Below are 23342 nucleotides of genomic sequence, written 5' to 3'. Positions count from 1 at the left end.
GGGGGGCTAAAACACGCACCATGACAACACTGCTCAGCAACAATTTGAATCAATCACATCTTTAATAGTTATCCTTCAAGGCCTTTGAACTAAACTCCACACAACAAACTGTCTGTCTTACTCCACCACCACCCCACCCCACCCCACCCACTCCACCCACGCCCACAATGATACTTTAATCCATGTAACTCAACAAGGGGTATGGACGCAGCCCTGCTATGTGAGTACAACAACCTCTTAATTGAAAAAAAAAAAAAAAAATCCCTTGACCTACATCTTAGCATAGATCTGTGTCACTTGCCTATACACGGCTGTTTACATTGTTTTATTGTAATGCTATCTAATACTATAAATGATTAAGTGTTTCAGAATTTCACCTCTAAATATAGGTTAATCCTCTTTTGGAAAACTCCACAGGAATTTATAGGCTTTTAAAAATATTTTGCATCCTCTGTAAATCTTGCTAATGGCCCTTGTTTTATCCTTCACTGATACCAACAGAGACCTCCATCATTTTATAGACAATGTGGAGAGTCAGAGAAAGTGAAAACAGACCATTAGGTCAATATACAATAGTACAATAGTGTGTACTGATAAGCTTTTACAATGAAAACCCTACAGTCATTTTCAATATTGCTGTATTAATCGTAAAGGGAGCATTACATAGCAGTTAATTTAGCTAAATTACACAACCTTTAGCACAAGCTTTAATGGACGCTCAGCTAAGGTTTCAGGACATTTTAAATATCATTAACCATCACTACTAACTGGTATCTATGTCACAATAGTCAAATTAACACCAGGCTCCTCTAAGCTTATAACCAGCGATAACGTCAGGCTGTGAAGGTTCAGAACTAAAAGAACAACAATATCAACATGAAGAGATCAGGATGCAGACCCAGCTTCATTAATGAATCAAGTGACGCCCTGCTGGCGACCACCTGGCCGCGAGGGTCCATCCCTCCTGCACCAGCACTGCATATGGGCCGTAGCTCTTTTGTTAACAACAGATGCCCCGAATGAACCAGCAGTCCCCCGAGGATTGCCGCGCATGTAGCAAGTGTCCTCAGCATAGAGCCTGCCGCTGAACTGCCCCAGTGCAAGGTTTTGTGCTGGGACAGCATCTAAAATATTATTTGTACGATTTTGGGAGAATTTTGGAAATGTATAAGAGAAATGTATAATAGAGAATTGCAGATTAGCCTTTAGTCTGGATGATTCATGTAACTATGACAGTAGCATTTCTCAATAACTTCCAATTTGAAAAGCAAAGGGGGCACTAAATATTGAAAAATAAATTATGATTATGTGACATTTATTCTTAAAAACTGTTTGAAATTTGTACTTTTTATCATCTAATTTTAGTCAAATTTTAATGAGACTATACTGTAAGTCAACAGATTGTAAGAGCGAAAATGTCCATCATTGTATCTGTATAGACATTATTGGAAAGACACACTATTTTGAGAACTGTCAGTTTAAAGGTACAGCTTCAGCACTATCGATCTATAAAGGTTCTCTTTAGACAGGCCTCAAACAAACGACTAATATTACATATCCACCTAATGTCCACAAATACACAGTGGAGAGGGAAACAACTTTTGGGATACCAGAAGCAGTGCAGTCCACGGCCACAGCTTCATCACTGATGTGCAAAGCAAACTAAACAGGTCTCGGTGTGTGAAGAAGTGCAAAGTCCCTCCTGAACAATTATATCATCATGTTCACAACTGTAGCAAAGCATACTGATCCCCTGAGAGCTCGAAACAAATAGGTGCAAATGTAAGAAGGAAGCCGTTAACATCGATTTTTATGCTGCTGTGATTTCACATATATTCAATCATACGACTCATTCACTCAGAGGAATGAAAATCAAGTCATCTGAAATTCTGTATTTAGGCCTATGCAACAAGATGAATGTCAAACTGAGGACACTGTACCTTAAAGGCCTCCAGCTGTTGGTTGATGACGTCTGTCTCCATGCCGACCGCCTCCTGAGACGCCTCCTTGTCCTCGGCTCTGCTGAGTTTATCTTCCATTTGGTGGAGTTTACCGTACAGCTCCTCTATCTTGGTGAGAGTGCTCTGCACCTGCACCTCTCTGCCTTTAGCTCTGTCCAACAGTTTACCACACTGCTTACTCAGAGCATCCAGATCTCTCTTCAGGCCTAAGAGGTCAGGTGAGGTTTCAGTCTCCAGCATCTTCTTACAGCTGTCTCCTGCGTTTGCTGTGTTGGCCATCAGCTCTTGCAGTTTAGCCACAAAGCTCTGGATGCTGTCCTGCTGTTCTTTAAGAGTGGCCAGCTCAAGATCCACAGGAGCCATGCTGTCCAGTTCATCATCCAGGTCCGTGAAATGGGTAAACATATCACGGATGCTGTTTTGGAACTGCCCAATACCTTGCAGTTTACCCTCCAAGACTTGGCACGTCTCCTCTAGTTTCTCGGTCATGGAGCCATAGTCTTTTTCTATGCTGTCAGCCTGTAGTAAGAGATCTGTCACTCCATCAGCATCGGGGACGTCTACTACAAGGTCCTTGGCCAAGCTCTTCAGGTGCTCGACTTGGTTCTGCATTCCCTCTAAACTCTTATGTTGGGCTTTCATGTTGGTCAGGTTCTTATTGCTGTGGCCCTGCACTCCCTGCGATTCATAGGCATCCACCTGCTTCTTAGCTCCCTCAAGCTGACCCTTTGCCTCCTTGTAGGCATCATTGAATTCTTTAACCACGTGTGAGATCTTCTCCAGGGAATCCCTCTTGCTCTGCAGACCTTCCACTACATTATCCACTCTTTTGCCAATGCTAGCCTTCTCCTCCTTTATAGCTTTAGTGTCGGTGTTGGCCACCTCTAGGAGGCTATCTGCAGCCGCGTTGAGCTGCTCCACCATCCCTCGGTGCTTGTCAACATCCTTCTGGAGTGCTTTCACCTGAGAAATCGAGCTCTCAACAGCAACGGGGTCAACAGTGAGTTTGACTCGGCCCTCGCCTGCTTCACACTCCTGAATCCAAGAGCTGAGCTTCTCTGCGTGCTCCTGATACTTCCGAGATCTCTGCAGAGCAGTCTGGAGTTTATCAGCGTGCTCCACAGAGCCCTTCTTCACCTCCTCCCAGTTGGAGGAGAGGGTAGTGAGCTGCCCTTGTAGTGCCAGTTTTTCTGCGCCATCAGTCTTCTGCAGAAGCATCTCCCCTTCCCCGATGATCGTGTTATAAGCTTCTTCATGTTCACTGAGAGCCTCCTGGAGCTTACTGTGCTCCTCCATGGTTTGCTGCAGGATGTCCACTTTGGCGGAGATGGGCTGGGGCTGAGACTGGTCCTGGAGCTTTTCACCCAGCCATGACTGGAAGTCTTTGGAGGTCTGATGGAACTGCTGAGAGCTGGCAAACGTTGAGTTCAGCTGCTCAATCTTTTTTGCTACAACAGAGAAATGTGACAAGTAGTGAGTTAAATGCTGTCACACTTTTTTTACATAAAAAAGTAGAACCATTACTGCAGTACTACAGTATTACAGCAGAGGACTTTTCTAATTCATTCAACATTTCTGACTGATTCAGTCATCAGTCTCAGTTTGAACCAAATAGATAGATTTAAATAAATGTCAAATAAGTTGATGTGTTGACAAAAAATAAAAAGTTAAAATAAAGCCTTGACCAGAGTTTTATACTCCTCAAGAGCAACTGTGATTACAACAGCTTAGTCTGTCAGGAAGTTGTTGTCATAGAATAAATATATTCTGCAGTGATTCAACACGAATAGAATCATTCCTTCTTTCCAAACATTACAACACTACATTATTAGGTTAAGTTACAAGGCCAACCTGCTTTCTCTTCCAGCTGTTTGAAAGGCTTGCTGACACTCTCCAGCTGCCTCGCTAAGTCGGCTTTCAGATAGTCCTCCGTCACCATCGCTGTGAGCTCCGTGTTGATGGCCTCAGCCTCCTTCAGCTTCTTCCTCTCCTCTCTCAGCTGAGCTGAGATGTTTTGGACGTCCTCCAGCTGCATCTTCACAGCATCGGGCTGGGTGCTGTGGCCCTGATGGTTGGTGAGCTGACTCTCCAGCTGAGTGGCAGTCTGACTGAGACTCCTCAGTAACTCCTGAAACTGCCCTGTTTTCACCGCAGCCTGGTCGATGAGGCCGTCTCGCTGGTCCAGCTGCCCTGTGAGGCCTTGCCACTTTTGGGTGACGGCAGCAAGCTGCTCCCTCACCAGCTTCCCACTTGAGGGGTCCTGGTTGCCTGAGGAGCTTAGGATGGCTGAGGCAGCTTCCTCAAGTTGCTCATATTGAGGTTTACGACTCTTAAATTCATTCTGGAGGATCTAAAGGGAAGAAATCGATCAAGATGAAAAATCCATCAGAAAACTAGAAGAATAACTTATTTCTAAAGAGATGTAAAACCCTCAAATCATTCCCAACAGATTGCACCGTGCTTACCTGAACTTGCTGCTTCTGCATTTTAAGCATGTTGGGGTCAATCGAAAGGGGCCCAAGGACACTCATCATCAGCTCCTTCTCTGAAAGCCACTGACCAAGCTGCAGCTCAGTTGTCTGGAAGATGTCCAGATTCTTGTTGGACTCCTCCAGGTGTTGCTTCCTCTCCTCCACAGAGCCGCTGATATCCGCCCAAGCCGCATCTGAGCAGGAGGGCGGAACAGTCACACCAGTCTTCATTAGTCAGCACAATCACACCTCTCCATCCACTGTCCCACTGTTCACCGAGCGAACCCCCCACTGTGCAGGACTTGGCACTACAAATGTGTTAATTTAACTGGTGTGCCAGAGAGCAGATGCTGATACAGGTTCACATTGTGCTACATGTGTGTACGTGGCGGGTAGACAACAAGATGGACACCAGGAGTATAGTTGCTCCAATATCTCATACAGTATGTGCCGTTTTGTAAAAGCCTTTACTCAAACACCAGTGCTGTAATGGGATACATTTCATCAATGGGACTCAACGCACCTCTGACAGTTTCAGTGACATAAATTACCCAGGGCCATATGGACACAACACCTTAGCGCATACCTATTTCTGCCAGCATCTGCTTCCATTTTGCCGCCTCGGGGGAGTTTGGATGAGTCTTAATCAAGTCGAGGAGCTTCTCTCTGAGCTTCTGGAGCTGCTCCTGCTTTTGCTTCATGTCGTCTTCAAATGCCTGACAGAATGAAATGAATTATGAACGTTGAAGCCTTTTGATTTCCAAGAAAGAGTGTCACATGAGTATCTCACTAACAGCAGAACACAGTCAGCGAGGACCGCATGCAGTTTTGGAGCATAATTAAATGTAACAGTTCATTCGGTGAGCAACAACAACTGCACTGTACCTTCTGCTGTTCAAGCTGCGTTTTCACCGCATCTTTCTCTGTGGCCGCGTTGTTCCATGATGCTGCAGTCTCTTTCTTGTCCTTCAGCCACGTCAACATGTCCTCCGTCTCTTTTTGGGCCTGTTTCATCTCCTGCACCGAGGTACTCAGCTCAGCGGCTCGGCCCTTTAGCGTTTCTCCGAGGCTCGCGTATCCCTCGTTGACGAATGACATGTTCTGCTGAATTATCATCAGCTCTGAGGACATTCAAAATAATTCCATCAAGTTTCCTTCACGGAAGTATCGTACAGCGCCATAATGAGGTTATGATAACAGTGAGGCACCGTTAATATAATAGCCTTAAGGTACAGTATGTTCAGAATATGAGTGAGGAAAATATCACCAACTCCCTGTGAGTGGAATTCAAGCATACGATCTTTAATGCAGCTGCAAGCTTCACCACAAGTTAGAACAGCGTGTAGGAACAACTCCTACAAACAGATTTATTCTTAATTGGCATGTGTGAGTTTTTAAGCTGGAGTTAAATGTTGCCCAAATAAACAAGAAATACAAAAATAAAATAAAAAAGCAAAATTGTTATGTAGAATTCATATTTGCATGTGTACTTTGGCATGGCAACGCCTCACGCTCCAACAGCTTCCTCTAAATCTTTACGCAGGTCGCTGTCCAGGTGAACATCCTCCTCTGCAGCCAACACTGGACCATCAGCCAGAACAGAATTCTCTCGTCCACCTCCACGATCCTTCTCCCTCCCTTGAGCGCCTCCCATTTTAGTCACTTCTTTATTTCTGCCACAATGCTGCTCTGTAATGTCACTGTGTTAACACCCAGACATTTTTTCTCACATTTTGGGTTCTATAATGTAACTGCAATCGCTGCCAACCTGTATTCAGCTGCAGGACTTCTTCTTCTCTTTTTACTCTTGTATGACATTTTTGTGAATGAGGCCTCGACCCTTACATAGCTAACTGTGTGTGTTTGTGTGTGTGAATGGGTGGTTGGACCCTTTAAAGCTTGATGGGAACTTATAAAATAACTCGCTCTCTATGGTGTTTGGGTGAGGCTTCATTTCTTAATTAGAGCAGTAAAATATAATAAACTCCCTCTGTCTATCTCTAGACCTCATAATCAGAACATACTGTTACACTGATTTTCAAAAGTTGCTATTTGTTTGGCATAGAGCCGCCACAGTCATAGCAGTGTTTTGAAAACCGGCCGTAATACCGCCACAGCAGACCACATACACCTCTATTTTCACAGCAGTAACCCACATACACACTTCATTACCTTTATTAGTTAGGTAGGAATGGCTCGCCGGACCACCACCATTAGTAAGAGCTGATGCAAAGACATGAGACAAAGCTTGAGTAAAACACAGGCAGACTGACTAGCATTGCTGGCAAAAGATCTTTTCCATGGTCTCTGATTGTTAGTGATTACACAGTACTCAGAAGTGTGCCCAAACACCATGCTTCCCATTCCACTGAATGATTCAGACACATGAGGTTAAGTGTGCTGACGTTTACCTGACTTGTTCTGAGTCTTTGTTTTGGCCGGGGATGTGAGGAAAGTAATGAGGCTGCACAGCTCGGATCCTTTGCTGTTCATGTCTTGGACAGCAGGGCCTTTGGATATCCATTCATCTAACAAACCCTGATGAGAGAATAATCAGACAGTTAGATGGTATATATGGGTATAGATATGACATATGGCATTTATAACACATAGAAGTAAAAGGTTGATGTGATACAGGATGGAAAAAATCGAAATTGGATGATTTTACATCATCTTTTTTTTTCATTTTCTATTTTTACACTAGATTGAGGAACTACTTTTGTGATTTTTTTTTTTCCTCTAACATCATAGGAAAGAAAAGATTGTCTCTGCTGGACAACGTCGTGTTTCACTCCCAGATCTGTCCTGTGTGAAAACCTACCATCCATCTGTTATTAGCTGGCACAGAAAAGCACGCTGGAAAAGTGGGGAGTTTAGGGAGGATAGGACTACGATCTGTTAAAACACGCTATCTATCTATTGCAAAACACATAAGCACAAGATGTAAAGTACAACGTCAATGGCTTCTGTTACAGCAGAGTGAGCGCAGTTGGATAAAATAAATATAGGAATGACACTCTCTATATGTTTTTCTTTTATTTATCTCACGACTCACGGTGACTATCTGCAGGTCCGTCTCCAGACTTTTCTCACTGCTGCTCGGCTGGACTGCAGGTACTTTGTCATTGGTCTCCTCCAGCCACTTGGTGAGCGTGCTGGCTGCAGATCTGAACTCTCCCAGCTGGTCCTGACAGGATGAAACCTCTTCTTCTCTGTAGCAGACAAAAATCAGTCACATCTTACAGCCATGTGTACATTACCGACATCAGATAAACAGTAATGTTAAGGAAAAGGATGTATATGTAATTGTTAAAAGTGGAAATACAAAGATCTTCTTTTTTTTCCATCCCTGTTTCCCCACTTACTTTTCTTTGACAGTGTCTTTAAAGGTGGTGAAGATATTGGAGAGATCGTCCATCTTGCTCTGGATCTGGGCTTGGTTTCCATCAGGGCTTATTTCAGACAGCTCTTTGGACAGAGTGTGCAGCTTCTCCAAATCACCGGCATGTTCAGCCATCTCAGCCTTAGTACTCTACAGAAGTTATAATAGTCAGTCAGTCCTTATAAAAGTATAAAAAATATATCAATATATCAATTTATTGTCAGTAGTATACTTACCTGCATCAGCTCAGACAGTTCATTGAAGGTTTTTCCCGGCCCGTCCGTCTCCTGTAGATCTTGCGTACGTTTCACAACAAACTGCTGAACTTTATCTGCGACCGTCTCAAACTCTTCCACCTTTTCTTTCAGCTGCTCCAGTTGGGAAACTTTTTGCTTGTGCTTGTCACAAGCATCAGAGAAGCGCTGAGAGAGAGCGTCCATCGTAGACTGCAGAAGCGCGGCGGCGGAGGGATCTGCCGTCTCCGCAAACTTCTTCACCTTGGCTTTCATGGCTGAGATGCTGCTCTGGCGACTTGCTATGTCCTGCTCTAACGCCTGAGAAAACACAGGACGGACAACGGCAGGGTTGTAATACATAAATAATGTGGATCTGGAGCTGGTGACAAACAAAACCAACCACTTACAGCATAAAATAATAGTTACAGTATAAAGTTATTGTACTGCTGAAATACACACTGCTTCTTTGCTGAGGATGTCTCCAATTGATGCAGAGTCCAGGGGAATTTGTCCTTTCTCTTGGACACTGGCCTCCACTCCCTCCATCCATCCCATCATTTCATCCAAACCATCCTGGACACTCATGGAGCGAGTAAGAGTGATCTGCAGTTTCTCATTTCGATCACTTACAGACTTAGACACGTTGTCGTAACGCTCCACTATGTCGTCTGCAACACAGGGAGGCAAATCAGGTTACGCTTCAAGCTGAGCAGCTTCTCACTGTTTGGGAGACACTATGAGATAAACATTTCAAAGTAAAGTAGAAACTTATTTGGCATTTATTGAGTTTGTTAATGCTATAATTTCGGCAAAGGATTAGAGTCACATGGTTTAGGTAAAGTAAAAGCATTTTTAAATGGAGGACAATAAAACAGTGATTGTGGGAAAATTAACACAAATGAGACACTCTAAAAGCAATATGTTTCACACAGACAACTTGTGTAAATTGTAGAAAAGACTTGCTGGACCCTTTGCAATATGCTGCCATTTGGCTTTAAGACCTTCCTGCTTGTGGCATGAGAAACATTTTGCAGGACTACAAGGTTTATTGACTTCAAGCTGTGTAAACGCTTGATTTTTTAAAAGCTTTTCGATGTCTGGCATCTTTAAACTTGCTTATTTAAAGGCCTAAATCCTAATCCCATTATCTGAGTGTGAATGATGGCACATAAAATCATTCAGATGGTGCAAGATCTGCTCCCTGCTTTGATATTTCCCTCACCTACTGTCTCCTGGATCTCGTCGAGGTTGCTCAGGAGGTCCCCCTCCGATGTGATCAAACACTCAGCTGTTTTGCGTAATGTGTCAATAGCAGTCTGATGTCCTGTCATCTGACTTTGCAGGGCCTGTGGATCAACAAGAATGAGGAAGTCAGAGAAAATGAAACTGCATCCACATAAATACATGTCCTCTGCCTGGATTTATACTACAGTTCGCAGGTTATGCATTTCGCCAGTGTGATGGATTGAAGATAAAAGCACCAGAGTGATGATGTGCAAGAATGTCTGGATTATATCTATGTAATATCGACTCATTCCACAGATACACTTAGATGTAGCTGTCTGCTTCGACTGTTACATTTACAGAAAGGCTCAGGATTTCTGCAGTGATTTGTAGCCAAAGCCAAAAGCACAGTGCTCTCTGGTTGGCTCACAGGCGCCTCTTATCTTGGCATATCTATGCTGTAAGTCACTACCTCCCTACAGAGAAATGTTGTTGCTAACTGAAGCCAAAAGCTTTGACAGAGACAGCTCTTTCAGCCGAGTTTCTTATCCTCTCGTAGGAGTATGCGAGATACAAATAACTAAACTACTCACATGTGGGTTTGAATTTGAATGCACGGCTAAAAATAGCTTTGTTGCACTTCAGTCAGTGGAAACACTGTACGTATATGGTAAGGCAGGCCTAATGTGCCATGACCTTATAACCCAGTCAATGTTCCAAGTTCTGCATGTGTTCTTTCTAAATAAAGCTATCTTTTATTTCTTTAGTTGGATCATCCATAACTTAATGTCCATCACCCAGCAGCCTTTTTGAACTGTGAAAAAATAATTTTCACCAAAAGTTAAAAGCATTACATGGGGAAAAAAAAAAGAAAAAAGATCAAAACAACTTTTTCATATGACTCACGAGAATTACAGAGGCCTCTTAGAAAAACATGGAAAACTTACACCAAGATCAAAAAAAGATCACGATCTGAGATAAATCTGAGCTTTTCACCACAAAATTCTGAGGTTGGGCTTTTTACCAAGTCTAGACCTAAGCAGTACAGCCCTGACTTGTGGTGTTTCTTGCCTTGGTCTCTTCCAGCTGTTTCTGCAGTGTTTGCGGGTCAGCTGCTATGGCCTCTGATTGTTGCTTTCTCGCCTCCTCCTCTGAATTGGTGAGCCACTTCAAAAGCCCAGCGCTGGAGTCGTCATATTTCTTGTATTTGTCGACCACATCTTTGAGGTTGTTGCCAAGCTGATTGCACTGAAACAAAGGAAATGAAATGATACTGTGTGTGTGATATGATATTTAGATAATTAAGTGCACAGGCGCAGTTCGTTAAAATAAAAATATAAATTCTTTTTCACAGTGCCCGCAGAAGAAGCATTGAGATTTCTGAAAAGACAAATGCTTCCACCCAGTGGCAAGAATAAGCTACTGCAGCCTCTTAAAATTCAATCGATGAACCGCAGGATAAAATACCTGTGAATGTAGGGTTTTGTATCGACTTGCTGCTGAGTCCAGTTTATCCTTGACAGCAGAACAGGTTCCTGAAGTATCCACATTCAGCAGAGCATTCTTAGCCGCAGGGTCACCCACTCCACAGGCTTTCGCCACATCCAGAACTTTCTGTCCTGAAATCGTGATGAAGCGAAGGTCCCCTTTGTGAGAAATCACGTCTTCCGAGAAGCTCTTCTGTCGCTGGAGTTTGTCACTGAGGATGTTGAGGGAGCCCGTGGGGGCGCCCAGCTCCTCAATCTCTCCCTCCGCCTGGTCTAACCAGCCCTCAAACTCCTCGCAGTCATCCTGGAACTTCTTCAGCTCCTCCTGGACACACTGCACCTGCTTCATCTGCTGTTCAGCCTGCGTCAGAGAGGCCTCGTAGCGCCCCTTCAGTTCCTGGATGTTCTTCTGCAGCTTCTCCTTCTCCTCCGGGGAAAGTACGTTGGCTTGCTTGTCGAGCAGAGCCTGAGCTGACTGGGTGGCCATGATCAGATCCTGCTGCTGGGACAGAATCTCCTGATGACGGGCCTGTGAGAGCAATGGAGACTTGAGGACCATACCAATACAAATAGCAGCAATGATGATGATGAATATTTTTATTTACATTTTTTAGAAATTTGTATCATAAATTATACTGATTTTTTTTCTTTACCATTTCTTTGCTTTTTGTCTTTACTGGCTTTAAGATCCCGTTCCCTTTTCCTGTTTCTTTAATCTCAAATCTGCCTGATGCTAGTAAAATTATATTCTTATCTTTTTTATTGACATGTTACATAACCTGTATCTTCATTTCATAAAGTAATCGATCTCGTCATCTCAATTTCTTCTAATTGGAAATGTCATATTTTAATTTGAGCTTTGTTCAGATAACAAAATTTTGTTAATTCACTTTTGAACTTTTACAATTGTTGGCATTTGCTGTTTAACAGACTTAGAAACTGATCATACTTTACTTGAAAATTTCTGTATTTCATTGCAACTTGTGTCTTTCAACTGTTGAGAGGGAAAGCCAAGCGTCTGCAAACCAACTATACCTTGACCCTTTCGTATTGCTTATCGAGGTCCAGGGAGGCGTCGTTCTTGTCGCTGGTCTCTCTGCCAAAATCTTTTTCAGTGGTCTGTAAAGCGTTTCCATTGGCATCGTCATCGTCTCCTATCAGTCCCTTGGCTGAGGTTTCCTCTGGCAGGTTCCCATTCTCTTTACTTATACGGTCGGTTTGATCCTCGTTCTCGTTCCCTATGTTGGATATCCATTCTAGAAGACCCTCAATTTTGTTCTTACTTTCTTCAAGCTGCTCAACAGCTGCTGCCTGAAAAGACATATACATCACAGATTAATCGAATGCTGAACAGTGAAGAAAATCAATAAAATACATACAAAGGCTTTATATTCAGCAATATGTTAATTACACTGTAATTAATAATATAAATTCTGATGCATAATTTTTACAGGCAACATATAAGCAGGTAATCTGACCTTTTCACTTTCCTGTTTTATGGCTGTCGTAACAACCTTCTCCAAATCTTTCCTGGACTCCTCAGCCCGCTGGTTGATGAGCTTGGCTTTGCTTTTAGCCTCTTCCAATTTGCTCTCAATGGTGGCGATCTGATCTGGCGTCAGCTTGTTCCGGTTTTCCTCCAGGAACTTTTTAGTACTGGTGATGACCTCATTCAGGGCACTGGCATTTGTCAATACGTCGTTCTGCAGAGCCTTGAGATCAGACAGACGCAAAGCCGGAGAAATAGTAAGAGCATGGATTGAAGCAGCTTTGTTTTACCTACTTACACACAAAATGTGCTTCGTAAAAGCAAAGACAATGTTTTTCAAACCTGATGTTCCTGCTGGTACTGCTGCAGATCTGTGACACACTCAGCGTTGTCAGCCTGTTGCTGATGACCAATCAGGCGGTTCTCTGTCAAGGTGAGATTATCACACACTTCCTCCAATTTCTCCGCAAACTCCTTGTGTCTCTCCAACAAAGACTGAGAAAAATAAATAAGTAAACAACACCAAGTTAATATCACACAACAACAACAACAACAACAAACCTGTCATTTAGACACATCTGCACTCAGTAAAACATTCACAACATACACAACAGTATTCATAAATCCCAATAGTCTGAACAGCTCAGTCAATATTTGAGAACAAGAGCATCAAAACATGAGAGAGGAGTCAGGCACACAGAGGTAACATGCAAAATCTGCTTAAGAATACATTTTCCTTCATCATAAAACTCTAGTATGCTGTAAACATGCTATTTCGCCATTCGCCAGTTTGGTCTTGTGATGGTAATAAGCACAGGAGGACACTATACTGTGTGTGTTAGTCGGTTTCATTTGGCTTGAAAGTGTTCCAACAGGGAAGGTGCGTTTTTGTCCGCTGTTAATTGTTCACTGCTGTCTTGAGTCCTGTAGAATACAACCAGCATAAAGGTTAGTGCGCAGGAGTGGTCGAGCAACTTGAGCATGCGATGATGTTATTTCTAATTTCTAAACATTCAGGCATTCACTGTAAAATCCCCCTCCCAAATCTGACTCCTGGAAACAAAAGACAATCACTCATTTCAGAATACACTGAACAAACAATAGAAAACTGTAAAAACTTTAAATGCTGGGATGCTGCTGAATGCTCTAAAAAGAAAGTCTTATTCTCAGTTGAAATCCATGAAAATCATCTAATTCAATATTTGTACAAAATTTTTTTTTTTTTTTTTTTTTTTTTTAAAGATGATTCATCATTCTTGTCGGATGTCTGAGGTTCAGATAACGTCAAACGTGATCTGATCAACTAATCTACTATTCTAATCCATGAATCATACAATCCATGCTTCGAACGGTAACGTGTCTTATACAGCCGACTCTACATATACTTTCTTTATCAACTTTAATTTTAGTTTAGCAAACCAATGGAACCTCTGTGATATTTTATAGCATATCCACAAGCAGACCTTCTCCTGGTTCTCCCTCTCTCTGGTGTCCAGTAGGACATCTAAGGTGCGTCTCTGTGTAACAAGCCTCTCTGTCTGGTCCCTGAAAGCTCGCTGGGTGGTGCTGAGGATCTTGAGGAGGTGGCTGCTCTGAGCTGGACTGAGGAACTGAGTGTGCTCAGAAATAAAGCACTGGATGTCAAATGTGACATCCTCTAACTTGAGCCTGGCATCTTTCAGCAGATTGCTCTCCGCGTCCTGGAACAAGACAAGATGGAAATAAGATGAGTACGTTTTTGTAGTTAATGTAGGTATTGAACATTTAAATCGGACTTAAAAAGATACCTCGTTCTGCTGAATCAAACGATTCAGTGTGTCCACATCAAACGAGTTCAAATCCACGCTCTGCTTCTCAGGGTCGTTTTGGATGACGCCCGCTAGTTCTTCAAGATCACTGAGATGTTTCTGGTATGTTGATTCCAAATGTACCTAAAACCATATTTTAATTAGTCACAAGCTGATGCAAGCGTTACATCACTGTATTCTAGTTACTAACATCGAACACTGACCTTCCCTGTTTCTATCACTTGAATTAGGGAGTGAGTCTTTTCTGCACACATCTGGGAAACAGCTGTAAAATTTGCCTCTAATTCCAGACACGTTGAGGCTAAATCTTCGTGGATTTGTTTGGGAATGTCATCATCAGCTGAATTTAAGAGCTGTTTGGCTTTCTCCGTATCTTCTGTTAGAGCACCAGCTAGTCTAGAAAGTCGGGACTCCAGACACTGGACACAAGAGCAGATTTAGTCAGGACCTAATGCATGCATGTAGTAAATACATTAAAAAAATTGGATTATGTGATATCAAACGATTAAATATTACACCACAGAGGACAAATGTGCTTCAGTTATTTAATTTCTAACCTGACATTCCTCTATTTGTATCTGCTGTTCTTCCATGTTGCTGCCCATTGGTGCCTCCATTAAAAGGTCTTTTTTGACATCATCTAAAACATCAGCGTGATCCTGCAGTCTCCCAACACACTCCAAAAAATCTTGGATGGAGAAAAGCTGTGGGGAAAAGAATAACACAAAACAAGCAGATGTTACCAATGCCAAAAACTTATGGACAGAGACGTTAGCTGAAACAACCTAAATTGTACCTTATTTTTGACCTCTTCAAATTTGCAGGTATCTGAGTTGGCAGACGACTGAGGAGATGTTCTGTGACTATCAAAATGACAGAGACCCTGGTTGTCCTCTGCTGACCCCTCATCCTCTCCCTCTGAGCTCTCCTCCTTGATGCTCTCCAGTATGTGCTGGTGGTCCTCCTGAGAGTCACCCCCCAGAGCGCTGGATAGAGTGTCCATCACTTCCTGGAGCATTGAAAGGTCTTGGCTTGAGGAAACAGTCTTAAGAACCTGCAGAAGTTGCAGCTGGATGTTTGAGGCATCCGACTGCTCTGTCTTTTCATGAACTCTCTCCTCTTGCAGTAGCAATTCTGGATTTTCTCGTTCCCTGTTGTTCAAACTGAGGGCGTTTTGCTTCAGCAAATCCAGGAGAAGATCTGGGTGACAGCTCTCGATAAATCCTTGAGGTGTGTCTCTTTTATCTTTGTCTAAAGGTTGCGGAGTATTCTCAGCTATCGTGATAGTGCTTTCAATGTCTTGAGTTTGCGACTTTTGGAAATCACTGACATTAGCCCCCTCTGTAACCGGTCCCTCCTGGTCATCTACATCTGTCTTTAGAGCATTAGAAAACACTGATGGAGCTGAAGAGGCCACGTCAGATGTGAGGCTGTTGTCTGACAGGAAATCAGTAGCTACCTGTGGACTTCCAGAAGCATACACATCTAATCCATCTCTGTCTGGTAGAACATCAGACTCTAACTCATCTCTCATTTTAGTTTCAGACTGCCCTGAGTTGATGTCTGATGATGCAGCGGGTGGATTTAAGCAGCGGACTTGTCGATCAATATGTGGATTTTCCCCCTCATTTTTTGGCACAGAGATCTGCTCAGAATGACTGAAAACATCCTCATGTTGCATCTCTGGGGAAAGCCTCTCTGTGTCTAACTCTATGTCATCTGCACCACTGTGCTTTGAGTCTAACAAATCTTTATCAGTCAGTACTGTTGGCTCTGAGTTTTCTATATCGCCGCTCCTATAAGTGATGGTATTTGATGCAGAGATTTCACTTGAAACAGCAGGTAACTGAGAGGAAGCGTTCAACTGTTCAGGTCTCTGACCATTTTGAGAGCATCTGGGCTCAGATTCAACACCAGAATCACTTTCTGAATGAAGCGCTGCTCGCTGAGGTAATGTGATTCTTCTGCCATCTTCTGTAATGTTTTCGTCATAGTTACAATCACCCCTGGATACTGAGATAATTGCGCTTTCAACCAAATTTCTGGGCGATGAGTAATCTGTACTTGGAGTTGGCTCATTGTCCAAAGGTGACTGAACAGCCCTTGTGTCATTCTGCACTCTACTTTCCTCAGAAAACACATTGCGATGTGGTGAGGTCATGTCTACGTCACTCTCACTAACTGTCTGATTTGCCAGTTGGGAATTGTAGCCAGCAATGAAAAAATCACCTTTCATGGGTGCGCTGTCGGATTTACAAGAGTGAGAAGTCTGAGTATCTTGAGCGGTGTCGCTCTCGGAGGTTCTGTCACTCAGAATAGATGGATGTGACTGGGTATTTGCAGCAGCGTTTTCTATCACTGCACTGGATACATCGGCTCTATCTGTCAGCTGGCTATTGATCAAGACTTGTGACTCAGTGTCTTCGGCCAGTAGAGGCAACCTGTCTGTTTGATGAATGCACTCTGCAGTAACCTGACTCCATGAGGAGGGTGAGATCATCTGAGGCTCGTGACCGCTCTCTGAGGGAGGGGAAATATGTGCATGATTACTCATCTCTTCTACATTTCCTCCTGTCGCACAATCTAATGCACCTCCATTCTCTTTATCAACATTTGTGAAATCAAGCAACACGGCTGCGGTCGGCTGCTGTGTGTTTTCAGCTTCATTCATATTAATCAAACCCAGATTACGGTCAACAGAGATGAACTGACTGCTGTTTTCATCTGGGTAAATGCTGGCTTTTGGATCTAAGTTAAGGCTCTTAACAGCATCAGTAACTAATCTAGACTCCAAAGACTCACTGATACTAATGGAGCTATCAGATCTCGACAGGCCGTGCTGTTCCACTGAAGGAATAACAATATTTGAGGATATGGATCCATCTGACAGTGCCCGTTTTAAAACAGACATTATGTCCTCCTCATCTCCAACAACACTTTCATCTGACTGCAGGTCAAGCACTTTCAGTAGTGTCATCTCGTCAACTAGGCCCTTACTGAAAGCTGTCTCCAGGTCATAACGTCGCCCCGAGGTGACATCTAAAATCCCCCCTTCCTCCATTTGTGCTTTCAGAAGAAGAACAACACAGTCTTGCTCATTTTCACCCTCCACCAAATCCTCAGAGCATAAACTTTCAATTGGGTTAATATCAATACTCCTTGATTCACTGCACAGTGACTCAGTGTCATAGAGTGGTAGAGTCTGAGATTCACACATCCTGGATGGTGAATCAACATTTCTGCTTTCCTCAGAACTGAATGTGGGAAAGACTGACATCTCTAAAGAAGTTGGAATATCTGGACCTTCACTAATAGCACCTCCAACATCAATCTGCAAACTGTTTCCACAAATTCTCTCTGGAAATTCACCTGACGTTCTCCAATTTGTGTTGCTTTGAAACATGTTTTCCTCATCTACATCAGGCTCTGTGGTATCAGAATATTCCTCGAAAGGATCTTGTTTTAGAGCCTTGTCTTGCGCATATGTTTTTTCATCAAAGGTAATTCTTCCACTGGCCAAGGAAGCAAAATCATGAGGATCAAATGTGTGTTGTGTGTTTTCATCAAAGGTAAGGCTTCCACTGGCCGAGGAAGCAAAATCACAAGGCACAAGAGTGCTGTGTGTGCTTTCATCAAAGGTAAGGCTTCCACTGACCGATGAAGACAAATCACGACGATCAAATGTGTGTTGTGTGTTTTCATCAAAGGTAAGGCTTCCACCAGCCGAGGAAGCAAAATCACGACGATCAAGAGCACGTTGTGTGTTTTCATCAAAGGTAAGGCTTCCACTGGCTGAGGAAGTAAAATCACAAGGATCAAATGTGTGTTGTGTGTTTTCATCAAAGGTAGGGCTTCCACTGGCCGAGGAAGTAAAATCACAAGGATCAAATGTGTGTTGTGTGTTTTCATCAAAGGTAAGTCTTCCACTGGCCGAGGAAGAAAAACCACAAGGGTTAGGTGTGTATTGTATGTTTTCATTGGAGGAAATTCTTCCATTGCCAGAGGAAACAAAATTATGAGGATCAAATGTGTGTTCTGTATTTTTCATTAATTCTTCTGTTTCCTCACTTATGCGCAGCGGTGTATCTAAATTTAACTGTTCTGACAGATCACCAACATTTAAATTCAGAAAACTTACATTTCTCTCAGTGTTTTCAGAAAATATCAAATCCTCAAGGAAGATTTTAACCGTCTTACTCAGCTGTGTGTCGAGTATTAGGACCCTCTGTCCTGACTTTGGATCAATGTAACTGTTCAACATTAGGTAGGAGATGAATAACTGCCTTGCCTCTGTGGGAGTAGGGATGTTGTCAACTTCTAAGCATTCTGCAGCATGGTAGCATCCATCAATTGTGAGTTTTTTATACATGAGCCAAGATGAAAACTTTTCATTAAGGTGATCAACATCAGGAGTTGTATCAGGAATTTCTACAGACTTTAAAACCTCCACTGTATAATTGTCAATCAAACCATCCCGAACGGCCGAGGTGATGTCTACTATCTTGGAACTTCCTGGAATGTAAAAAGCTGCTATTTTTTGCTGATTACTGAACAACGTGCTGGTAAACTCATCGGTGGTGATCTGCTGATTATATTGGAATGACGTGGACACAGTTTGAATTTCCCCAGACTGAGGCAACACAAGTCCCATAAACTGCTGCTGATTTCCAAGCACAATGAGTGTGCTGTTAGAGCTCATCATATCACACTGAACAGCTGCATCCACCTTTAGCTTCCCAACATCCTCTGACACCTTAGCGCTTACTTTCTGACCGTCTTTGATTTCACCTGCATCAACCTGAACTCCTAACAGCCTTGACATGGTCTCCTGGTCGCTTGAACCCTCACAAACAGACCTCAGAGTGTTAATATTCCTCTCTGTAAGTGATTTATTTCTGCTGAGGCAGTTTATTATCAGTCTATTGGCCTCACAAGGTCCAAGCTCCTGCTCAGGCTCTAAGTGTGGCACATTTTCAGCACTACTAGGATTTATCATATCCTGACCGGTCTTCTGCCCCTGAAGAATTTCTGCATAGACAGAAGCAGATATTAAACCAGATTGAAACGCATTCTGCAGGGTTAGTGTGTCCCCTGTGTAGCACACCTTCACTCCATCGCTGTCTTCTTTGACCTCTATCATCTTAATGACCAGGCCTTCACATGTGGGTCCTTCCCTAGCCGCTGCTATGTCAGAGAGGGGGACAGAGGAGGCTTGTGAATTCTGTATGCACTTATTCGTATCATTCTGCTCTGGTGAGTGGTTCAGCGTGGATTTGTAAAAGAGATCTTGTTTGAGAGCATCAGAGGTCATGAGTTGGGGCTCTGGGACAGCGATCGTAGTCATGTGATCAGTCATGGCTCCAGTCCCAAACCCACCAATCCCATCATCCTGCAGAAAATGAAAACATGACAAATTACTGAACTGGTTTTGACACCAACATCTGTACTATTTATGTAAAATGAAAATATTCAAAAGCAAGACAAAATCTATACTCACCACCACACAAACAAGGGCATGTTAAAACATCATGTGCACAAGTGCAAGACTGCATCAGGGTTGCAACAGGAGAGTGACGATTAATACATTTAAAGCTATCATGCATCTGGGATTTTCAGAATCTTGCAAAAAGAGAGTTGTTAGTTACATCACACACTGTAGTGCACCATATCTGTTATCCTGTTGAACTCTAAGAGAACTGAAGCACATTGATGACAGTGAAATGTCAGACCAAAGCCGGGCACAGCTAAGCATGTTTACAGCATACTTATATTTTCTGTTTCGATTGTACAAATCCTGTTTTCTGTCCCTAATGATCCAGAGTAAGAGAATGAAATGAGCGATGCAAAAGACAACTGCTCACACTCTACTGAGAGGGGAGGAAAAAAGGTTAGTCATGCAAGTGAACATCAGGTGGCACTGTTTTCTAACACATCATAAGACACAAATGCAATCCACTCAGTCGAACAAAGAGCCCAGTGTCCAACCTCTTCTGCAGAGGTTGTCTGATCTGAACACTGTTGGGAGAGTTCATTGTATGCCTGGTTGAGTGCCTTCAGCTGCTCCTGGGCCTTCTCTCTCTCCTCTCCTGTCATTCTGTAAGACAAACGAACAATGAGGCTGAGAGTTTTAACAGTGGACAAAGTATTCCGCATGTGAGTCGCAGCAGCTTCGCTTACTTGTCACTGTGTTTGTTCAGCATCATCTGTGTGGCCCTCAGTGCTTCTGCAATTTGTTCTTTCTTAGTGACCATTTCCTCGACTGACACCTAGAACATCAAACAGTGAAATATTAATACTTTACATGCAGTACAATGACTCCTCATTACTTTTGTATGACTGCTCTTTGAGTAGGTATCATATAATATTGTAGTCAGTGTGATTACAGTCAACAGAGAGCAAAGCTCACAAATACTCACACAAATGCATACACTAGAGTTATTAAGACTGAATATCATTTTTAAAGTGATTTTTTATCAAATATATCAATTATTGACTAAGGCTATACTGTATATTGCAGCAACAAAATTAAATATAGGCATACCATCATATATGAATGAAATCCAATAAACATCTATGTAATAAAATGTCAACTTTGTCAAAGAGGAGTCAATGGTCATTTTCGAGGAATAATATTATACTTTTTGTTGTATTTGACTGCTGTGGGCCTAAATATTTTTTTTATTAGAAACACTTTCAATGGTTTCAAAATTCATCTAAATAAAATAAAATGAAATAAAATAGGAAGTCCAAAGCTGTCATTATTACATTGTAATTGTTGATTTGGAATTATATTTATATTCTTTATATTTATATTCTTGTGTGCATAATGTACAAAAAATTGCTCCCATAGATTGCTCCCAGAATAAAACTGACAATTTTTTATGTCTACTAAAATCATAACATTTACTACTATTACTAATACTAATAATACTAATAATACTAATACTAATAATTCAGTGTTGTCCCTAACTTATATGTTGCCTTGGATAAAGCATATGCCAAATAAGCAAATGTAAATGTAACACAGCAATTATAGTAATTTATTTACACTAATATATTTTAACAAACCAAGAGCTTCTCAGCACTATTCTAGAAAAATAGCAATGCTATTTTGATGTACTGTACTCAACAGAGAATTTTTTATTTTTTTATTTCTATTGAATAATGTCAGCTTTGGACTGTGTGTTTTCTGTATGTACACTGCATGTTTCCATGGACACATGGGGCCCAGAATCTGAGCTTTATTTTAATCTATAATTTGTGGGGCCGATTTATTTGTCAGTGAGGTTGTTCTGAAGTATGAGGTGCTTGTGCAACTTATTCATTTGGTGCTATTGAATCACTATTGAAAGTGTCTGAAATAATAGATCACAAAATACAAAATATGACCCATGCCTTTGTGAGACAAAGTGAACAGGGGATATGATATGAAGTCATTACAACCACTACCTGCTGTGTAGTGTAAAATATGGATTTAATGGATTAAATGAATTAGAAAGTAGAGTGAGTTTTTATTAGAAATCACACACTGTGACAGCAAAAGGCTGTGATATCATTTGGATTAGAAAAATAATCTTCACCATTAACTCATTATCTCATGTACAACAAATATGTGGCAGCATATTAAACCAGGACATACTCAAAACACAAAAATCAATACATGTTGTTTACCTGGGGTTTATTGGCATTGCTATCTTTGAGAGCATTCCCATCATTGTTCAGGGTCTGTTTCACATTGGACATCCAGTGCAATAGTTTGCTAACTTTATCACCGTGCTCTCTCTTCTCCTCATCAACAGACCTCTACAATCAGAACAGATGGGTTTTCAACAAGATTGTTAAAAAAAAACACTCAATGTGGGAATCCTAAAAGGGAGGGGCATTGTCAAATTACATCTATAATCAGACTAAAAACACACAAAGCTCAAGAGCCGTTGTCAGTTGCATCAAACATGGTATCATAATACATGTGTAAAGCATAAAACAGCATTGAACTGAGAAAACAAGGTTAACTTCATTGCCTAACATAAAACCAAAGAAAATCTAATTTGCAGATTTTGAGTTTATGCTATGGACAACCACATATTTACAAATGCTTATTGCCTATACGCCCAAACGTAATGAAATGTTGATTTGGCTCCAAAGCCAAGAACTTTTGTTGCCTCCAGTAACCTTAACCCCGTGTGACAATCATACACACTTCTTTCAAGTGCCTCTCTGAACGTGATTCTTCTCTTGGTCTTCGGACAGGTGAGACTTTTGGTGTGAAACTTCTCATCTTTGAGTACAGAGACAGTAACTTTGTCAACAAGGCCACTCTGAATGACTTCCTCAAGCGAGACTCTATCATGATTTTCGGGATTTATCAATCCTCCAGTCAGGAGCTGGAACTCGATACAGCGGAAACCAGCATCCTTTGGAAAGAGATTTTCCTGAACGGCCTGGGAAATAGACAAAGTCTTTGCAGTCTTGGGATGAACTACGCCTTTAAATGCCTGCTCAAACTGTTGGAGCTGCTGACTCAGTGCCTCATCTACAAGACCTCTCTTGAGAGCCTCAGAGACTAGAACTTTCTCCCCTGAGAAGGGATCGCAAATACCTCCAGTGCAGGCCTGAGCCTCCAACAGCCTTAAGGCAGTAGTTCTATCAGTTAAGCCCTGTTGAAAACCCTGAAGAACTGACAGCCTCTTCCTCCGAGTGACGTCCCAGAGACCAGCAATAGGGCTGTTAACATCCTCCACAACAACCATTCTTGAAAATATAAGGTCTGCAATCTCATAGACACTAAGAAGCCCAAGGCGAAAGCTGTCAAGCTCAGATGTCTCGAGAAACCTCTGACTTAGAGCAGACTCCAGACAAAGTTGTCGGCCACTTTTGACATCAGCGATGATGTGAAGTGGGCTTCCACTGGCGTCAACTATGGACTTTTCCTGCCATTCACTTTCCTGCTGTGACAAAAACAGATACGTCCTCTTGTCAATGTGTTTGCCCTTGAATGCTTCGTACGCTGACATCTCAATGCCACAACTGCTGCTGACAACAGACACTCTATGAGAACTTGTGGGAGAGGTGTTAGCTAGATGTCTATCACCAAATGGGAAGAGAAACACGCAACCATCGATGTCATAAAGGCATGTCTTGAGTATTTCAGAGTAGTATGCTTTCTGTCCAGTGTCAGGGTTGTGGAAACCTTTAGGGTTACTGACTGGATCATACAGACCCTGTAGAGTCTCCTTGTTCAAAAGACCCTGATCAACAGCAATGCTGGCGGGAACCCTGACACC

General features: G+C 42.3%; 1 protein-coding gene across 3 annotated transcripts in view; it reads right to left on the bottom strand.

Annotated features, from left to right (window-relative positions):
• Nucleotides 1-23342, bottom strand: part of dst (dystonin) — a 100770-nt gene that overhangs the window by 30183 nt on the left and 47245 nt on the right. For 2 of the 3 annotated variants that reach the window (XM_087174569.1, XM_087174568.1), the window contains 20 exons: nucleotides 21730-21861; nucleotides 20236-20324; nucleotides 20044-20152; nucleotides 12593-12745; nucleotides 12240-12473; nucleotides 11797-12072; nucleotides 10742-11290; nucleotides 10346-10522; nucleotides 9273-9396; nucleotides 8510-8718; nucleotides 8051-8368; nucleotides 7798-7964; nucleotides 7488-7644; nucleotides 6844-6970; nucleotides 6605-6655; nucleotides 5318-5553; nucleotides 5019-5148; nucleotides 4427-4626; nucleotides 3813-4311; nucleotides 1941-3409 (listed from right to left, as the gene is read on the bottom strand). In XM_087174569.1, the coding sequence (XP_087030695.1) occupies nucleotides 1941-3409; nucleotides 3813-4311; nucleotides 4427-4626; nucleotides 5019-5148; nucleotides 5318-5553; nucleotides 6605-6655; nucleotides 6844-6970; nucleotides 7488-7644; nucleotides 7798-7964; nucleotides 8051-8368; nucleotides 8510-8718; nucleotides 9273-9396; nucleotides 10346-10522; nucleotides 10742-11290; nucleotides 11797-12072; nucleotides 12240-12473; nucleotides 12593-12745; nucleotides 20044-20152; nucleotides 20236-20324; nucleotides 21730-21861 (5406 nt within the window). Of the gene's footprint in view, nucleotides 1-1940; nucleotides 3410-3812; nucleotides 4312-4426; nucleotides 4627-5018; nucleotides 5149-5317; nucleotides 5554-6604; nucleotides 6656-6843; nucleotides 6971-7487; nucleotides 7645-7797; nucleotides 7965-8050; nucleotides 8369-8509; nucleotides 8719-9272; nucleotides 9397-10345; nucleotides 10523-10741; nucleotides 11291-11796; nucleotides 12073-12239; nucleotides 12474-12592; nucleotides 12746-13713; nucleotides 13951-14037; nucleotides 14182-14261; nucleotides 14478-14615; nucleotides 14763-14854; nucleotides 19448-20043; nucleotides 20153-20235; nucleotides 20325-21729; nucleotides 21862-23342 lie in introns of all 3 variants that reach the window. The other variant, XM_087174570.1, reaches the window with a different exon arrangement.

This window comes from Seriola lalandi, unplaced genomic scaffold, assembly GCF_002814215.2.
Source record: "Seriola lalandi dorsalis isolate HSWRI2012SDOR001 ecotype SW California unplaced genomic scaffold, Sedor1 jcf7180002054364, whole genome shotgun sequence".
NCBI lineage: Eukaryota > Metazoa > Chordata > Actinopteri > Carangiformes > Carangidae > Seriola > Seriola lalandi.
Note: the sequence above shows the minus strand (reverse complement) of the source record. Positions and strands in the feature narration are given on the sequence as shown.